The following is a 6815-nucleotide window of genomic DNA, read 5'->3' on the forward strand; positions in this document are numbered from 1 at the left end:
GTGGCATCAGGAAGTGCCTGATAGATTATTGTTTTGAGACCAGTTCCACTTAGTTTTCTGGGCCTCAGTTTCCATAACCATGAAGGAGACCCTTGCTGATCTGAGCTTGCTGGGAAAGGGCTGGGCCCTGGGTAAACATTTCTAAAGCACCCCTCTCCCCTCCTCCCTCAGATCAGGAGTCTGGGGGAGAGGCAGAGAGGTGCCCTTTCTCTAAGCCAGTCCTCACCTGCCTAAGAAGATACAAAGGAGACCCGGGAGGCCCTGGAGGCCCTGGGAGAGGGAGGAACCCAGAAGGAAGGGACATTCTTTTCTTCACAATCCTGGGAGCTCCCTGGAGGAGGAGACCCGATCAGCCTGCAATCTTGGCACGTCCCAGGAGGAGAAAGCGGCTTCCTCTATACTGTATCCGCCTCCATAGAACCTCCTTCTCAGCCCTGGAAGTCCTTGGTCACAGCCGAGGCGCCCAGAGTGCTTGCTATGCCCAGATCTGCGCGCGTCTGGCACTGGCGCTCTGTACCGCATCGCTGCCCAGCCCCCTTTCCCGGGAGGTGGGAGCAGCCACCCAGGGCCCCGTGGCTGCCCTTGTAAGGAGGTGAGGCCCGGGGACACCCGAGACGCCTGGTTATAATTAACCAGGACACGTGGCAAAGCCCCCTCCAACACCTGCCCCCGAACCTCGGGTCTCGGCCTTTGCCGGGAGGAGACAGCAAAGTGCCCTCTAAAAATAACTCCTTTCCCAGTGGCTGAGACCCTCCCTGTCCCCCGCACAGCAGAAATCTCCCAGTGGCACCGAGGGTGCAAGGGTTAAGCCGGGGGAGGGTGACCACCGCCTCCCACCCTTGCCCTGAGTTTGTATCTCTCCAACTCAGCCAGCCTCAGTTTCCCCTCCACTCAGTCCCTAGGAGGAAGGGGCACCCAAGCACAGGTTTCTGGGGTTAGACTGCCCTCTATTGCAATTGGGCTTGGTCGGACCCTCCCTATAGGTGGTGGCAGCAGGCGGCCACGCAGCCTCTCCCGGCCTCTGCCTCCTCCTGCTCACAGGGTCCCTGGTCCTCCTGGAGCAACAGCATGGGACTCGGGTAGGGGCGAGGGCCCAGGGGGCACAGGAGGAGGCGAGGGCCACAGGAGGGGCTGGTGGCTGGAGGAGACTCAGGGGCCAGGGGAGGTGGCTTCTACGTGCTTGGGACGTTCCCAGCCACTGTCCCATGTTCCCGGCGGGGGGCCAGCTGTCCCCACCGCCAGCCCGACTCAGCACTTGGTCAGGGTATCAGCTTGGTGGGGGGGCTTGGGCCCAGCCCCTGGGGCAGCTCAGCCCATACAAGGCCATGGGGCTGGGCGCAAGGCATGCCTGGGTTCAGGGTGGGCATGGTGCCCGAGCAGGGAGGTGAGAGGCTCAGCTGCCCTCCAGAACTCCTCCCTGGGGACAGCCCCTCCCAGCCAATTGCACAGCCTAGGTCCCCCTATATAACCCCACGGCTGCAGGCCCTTCCTTTGGGTCAGTGTCACCTCCAGGATACAGACAGCCCCCTTCAGCCCACCCAGCCAGGTACTGCACGGGGTGGGAATCTGGGTGGGAGCCAGAGTAGGGGGTTTCTCTGGGTGCTAGAGGCTGTCTTGGCTTGGGAAAGGGTCTGTGTGTCACCCCTTGCTCCACCAACATCCTCCTATACAAAGGCAGGTCGGTGCGTGGGAAGGTTGACCTTGTGTGTCTGGGAGTCCCCTCCATCTGTGAGGACGCCTGAACCCCCGCTGGGACCTGTGATTTCTGCGGCACAAGTCTTGGGTTATGGGGAGGGATCCCAGAGATGAAAGGGGTCCTGACAGCTGCCAACTGTCACCCCCTGCAAGGGGCTGTTGAGCCAGGCCTGCGTTCATTACAGTTTGTCGCCAACACTGGCGCCATAAGCCGTGGGAGGTGTGTCTGTCGCCTAGCAGAGTCTGCAAGAGCAGGTGTCACGGGCTTCTTTGCGTTTGCTACCGTGTAGGTCTCTGTGACCTTGTATCTGACTTGGTAGCGGACACATGAGTGCCTCTATCTTGGGCGTGTCCTTGAGCTTGGAAGTGTGACTGTGTGACTCAGTTTACAGTGTGATCTGGGGAGTCTGCGGTGGTGGGGGTGTGTGGCTCTGGGGCTTTCTGCTTATGTCTCTTGGGGGGGTCCCCCACCTTGCCTCAGTGCCCTCTCCTGGGGTGTCCCTGGCAGGGATTGGGGGGGCATCCTCTGAAGGGAGGGGGTCTGGGCTGCCAGCCCGGGATGTCCTTGAGCCCCGGGGCTGAGCCCTGGGGACTGGACCCGTGTCCTCCCAGCCACCCTGGCCCACCTGTCTTGGGCCTGCTGACTTGGTGCAAGCCGAGCCCCGGAATGTGGGGGTGGGGAGGGGCAGCAGCTGGGGGTGGGGCGGCAAGCAATTGCCAGAGTCTAAAAATAACCACTCTGGACAGCAGCGCCCAAGGTCTTTGGCGGGTCCCTGTTCCTCTTCCCTGGCCTCAGCTCACCATGGTCCCAATTTCCCTCCCACAATCCCACCTGCTTCCTATCCCCCTCTCCCACTGCTGTTGGAGGTCCCTTCTCCTTTCTGGGTCCAATGAATAAAATAATAATAACAATAGGACCTGGCACAGTGGATCACATGCATAATCCCAGCATTTTGGGAGGCCGATGCTGGAGGATCACTTGAGGCCAGGAGTCCCAGACCAGCCTGGGCAACATAGTGAGACCTCATCTCTACAAAAAAAAAAGTAGTAATAACAATAATAGCAGCCACCAGGGTTCCAGGCTCCAACTTCATGCCAGGGCCTGTGCTCAGCCAACTTCATGGTCAAGCTCAGAGGATCCTGGCAATCCTATGGGGCAGGCTCAGTTCACAGGAGACAAGGTCCAGAGAGGCCTGGTGACTGGCCTGGGGTCATACAGCAGGCAAATGGCATAGGTGGGATTTGAACCTGGCTCTGACGACCCAGAGGCTGAGTTTTTCTTCCCTGCTGAACCCTGTGGGAGAATTGTCAGCAGGCAGAGGTGGGGCAGCCACCCAGCCCTCCCCCGGCCCAGCCCCTTTGTCTTTGGATTGATCATCGAAGAACTTGCTCACATACTCACTCCCAGCAACACCCTCACCTCCACCTTCTCACCAGCTCCTCACACGAACGTTTAAAATAACAACAGGCCAGGCACGGTGACTTATGCCTATAATCCCAGCACTTTGGTAGGCAGAGGTGAGTGGATCACTTGAGGTCAGGAGTTCAAGACCAGACTGGGCAACATGGCAAAACCCCATCTTTACTAAAAATACAAAAAAAACCCAAAATTACCCGGATGTGGCGCACGCCTGTAGTTGCAGCTACTCGGGAGGCTGAAGCAGGATAATTGCTTGAACCTGGGAGGTGGAGGTTGCAGTGAACTGAGATTGCGCCACTGCACTCCAGCCTAGGTGACAGAGCGAGACTCCGTCTCAAACATAATAATAATAATAATAATAGCTAAGTGAAATAATGCTTGCTGTGAACCAGGCACTGTTCCGAGAGCTATACCTGCATTCACACATTTAATCCTTTCAACACTGCCATGTGGCGGGTGCTGTTAGGATCCTCATTGTCCAGATGAATAAACTGAGGCACAGAGAGGTTAAACAACTTGCCCCCGGGCACACAACTGGTTGTAGGTAGCAGAGCTGGGAATCAAACCCTGGGACGATTCCAGAACCTACACTCCTACCCACGCATGATATTTTTCCAGCCTCCGCGTGGGGCCCATTTTCCACCTGGGGAAACTGAGTTTCCAAAAAGAATGACTAGTCCAGGCTCACCCAGCTGGGATGTGGCAGAGCCAGGCCCTCGATCTAAGACTCCGGATGCCTCCTGCTGAAACGCAGGGGCTCAGAGAGAGGATTTCTCTTGCTCCAAGTCACACAGCCTGCCTGACCCCAGTGCCTCGCTCGGTTCTCTTGCTGCTGTCTGCAAGATGCGAAGTAGGCGGGGCGCAGTGGCTCACGCCTGTAATCCCAGCACTTTGGGAGGCCGAGGTGGGTGAATCACTTGAGGCCAGGAGTTTGAGACCAGCCTGGCCAACCAGTAGAGATGGTGAAACTCCATCTTACTAAAAATACAAAAAAATTAGCCGGGCATGGTGGTGTGCGCCTATAATCCCAGCTACTCAGGAGGCTGAAACAGGATAGTCGCTTGAACCTGGGAGGTGGAGGTTGCAGTGAGCTGAGATCTCGCCGCTGTACTCCAGCCTGGGTGACAGAGCGAGACTCCTTCCCAAAAAAAAGAGCTGTGGCCCACGACTGTAACCCCAGCACTTTGGGAGGCTGAGGCAGGCAGATCATGACATCAGGAGATTGAGACCAACCTGGCTAACACAGTGAAAACCCGTCTCTACTAAAAATACAAAAAATTAGCCGGGCGTGGTGGCGGGTGCCTGTAGTCCCAGCTACTCGGGAGGCCAAGGCAGGAGAATCACTTGAACCCAGGAGACAGAGGTTGCAATGAGCTGAGACTGCGCCACTGCACTCCAGCCTGGGTGACAGAGGGAGACTTTGTCTCAAAAAAATAAAAATAAATAAATAAAGAAGAAGAAGAAAACAGATGCGAGCTAATCTTCCCCTTCTGCCCTGCCCATCAGGTCTCCTACACCGCCACCATGCCGTTCGGTAACACTCACAACAAGTTCAAGCTGAATTACAAGCCTGAGGAGGAGTACCCCGACCTCAGCAAACATAACAACCACATGGCCAAGGTACTGACCCTTGATCTCTACAAGAAGCTGCGGGACAAGGAGACCCCATCGGGCTTCACCCTAGACGATGTCATCCAGACAGGAGTGGACAACCCAGGTGAGCCTCCCCGGTGGAGCACTGAAGGAGCTACATGGGGGCTCCAGAGGCTGCAGGCTACGCCCCAATCCCACCTCCCCTGAAGTGGGGGGTTCTCAGTTTTCTCATCTGTAAACCGGGGCTGTTGTGAGAATCAATGCACTAATTTACGTAAAGGGCTTGAAACAGTGCAAGGTATGCAGCAAACCATGCAATAAACATGCACCAGAATAATGTGAGATCCCTGAGGAGCTCGGTTCATCTCCCGAACCTCAGTCTCCTCATCTGAAAAATGGGCACCCATGTTGTGAAAACACAGGTCAATGGCTGTGCGGTGCTTAGAGTGGCGCCTGGCACCAAGTGAGTGCTCAAGCTCTGACGGGAGGCCAGGTGCAGTGGCTCATGCCTGTAATCCCAGCATTTGGGGAGGCCCAGGTGGAAGGATCGCTTGAGGCCAGGAGTTTGAGACCAGCCTGGGCAACATAGCAAGACCCTGTCTCGACAAAAAATACAAAAAAATTAGCCAAGTGTGGTAATGAGGGCCTGTGGTCCAAGCTACTCAGGAGGCTGCGGTGGGAGGATAGCTTGAGCCCAGGAGGTGCAGGTTGCAGTAAGTCGAGATCGCGCCACTGTACTTCAGCCACAGAGTGAGACCCTGTCTCAAAAAAAAAGGAATCGGATAGGGGATGTTATTAATGTTATGGTTGTTTCTCAAAGCCCTTTCGCTCACAAGGAGAAGAGAGCTGGGAGTGGAGAGGAGGCTCTAGTGCCCTTCACGTCCAGCTCTCTGTGTGATGCAGTGGAGAGGCCTCTCTCTCTGGGCCCCTGTTTTTTCCACTGGGAAATAAGAGAGTCTTTCAAGTCTCTTGCCTTCCTGACCCTCTGTGGCAGGTGGTACCCCAAGATCCTAGCAACATTTCAGGCTGAGATGTCATGACTTTGGGTGCTAACGTTTCCGAGATGCTGATATTTTTAGCACCATGTACCCTCTGAAGCTCCCCCTTCTCCTTTGACCCCACGCCCAGCATTCTTTCTTCTCTCCTACCTTGACCCCTCCCAGCCACCTTGACCTCTCCCAGTCTTCCCTCCCGGTTCCCACGTCCTCAGTCTTATTTCTTTTTTTATTTTTTCCTTTCTTTTTTTTGAGAAAGAGTTGCTCTATCAGCCAGGCTGGAGTGCAGTGGTGCCATCTCGGCTCACTGCAACCTCCACCCCCTTGGTTCAAGCAATTCTCGTGCCTCAGCCTCCCAAATAGCTGGGATTACAGGCATGTGCCCCACACCCAGCTAATTTTTGTATTTTTAGTAGAGATGGGGTTCACCCTGTTGGCCAGGCTGGTCTCAAACTCCTGACCTCAAGAGATCCACCCGCCTCACCCTCCCAAAGTGCTGGGATTGCAGGTGTGAGCCACTGCGCCCAACCCTTAGTATTCTCAATTCCCACCCAGAGGTATTGAATGTACCCCCCCTCCAACCCTGACACACACATGTCCACACAGTCTCCACTGAGCCCATGAGCCCAGGCCCTGTTTGCTGGGGACTAGCAGCTCTGACCTCACCCCCACCCCTCCAGGTCACCCCTTCATCATGACCGTGGGCTGCGTGGCTGGTGATGAAGAGTCCTATGAAGTTTTCAAGGAACTCTTTGATCCCATCATCTCGGATCGTCACGGGGGCTACAAACCCACCGACAAGCACAAGACTGACCTCAACCATGAGAACCTCAAGGTCAGTGTCTGCACGGAGGGGAGGGCCGAGGGGTGAGGAGGAGAGAGATCACAGGAGAGATGCGGGGAGAGAGAAATACAGAGACACAGAGGTGTGGAGAAGCAGAGAGATGGAAGGAGAGAGGGACATTGGGAGGCCGAGGTGAGCATATCACTTGAGGTCAGGAGTTCAAGACCAGCCTGGCCGGCTGGGCGCAGTGGCTCACGCCTGTAATCCCAGCACTTTGGGAGGCCGAGGCAGGCGGATCATGAGGTCAGGAGATTGAGACCATCCTGGC

General features: G+C 56.1%; 1 protein-coding gene across 1 annotated transcript in view; it reads left to right on the top strand.

Annotated features, from left to right (window-relative positions):
- Positions 1–1391: 1391 nt before the first annotated feature.
- Positions 1392–6815, top strand: part of CKM (creatine kinase, muscle) — a 17441-nt gene continuing 12017 nt past the window's right edge. Inside the window, exons 1-3 of the mRNA XM_011963007.1 lie at positions 1392–1546; positions 4622–4832; positions 6384–6538. Of these exons, the coding sequence (XP_011818397.1) occupies positions 4640–4832; positions 6384–6538 (348 nt within the window). The 5' untranslated portion in view covers positions 1392–1546; positions 4622–4639. The remainder of the gene's footprint in view (positions 1547–4621; positions 4833–6383; positions 6539–6815) is intronic.

This window comes from Colobus angolensis, unplaced genomic scaffold, assembly GCF_000951035.1.
Source record: "Colobus angolensis palliatus isolate OR3802 unplaced genomic scaffold, Cang.pa_1.0 Scaffold60, whole genome shotgun sequence".
NCBI classification, from domain to species: Eukaryota; Metazoa; Chordata; class Mammalia; order Primates; family Cercopithecidae; genus Colobus; species Colobus angolensis.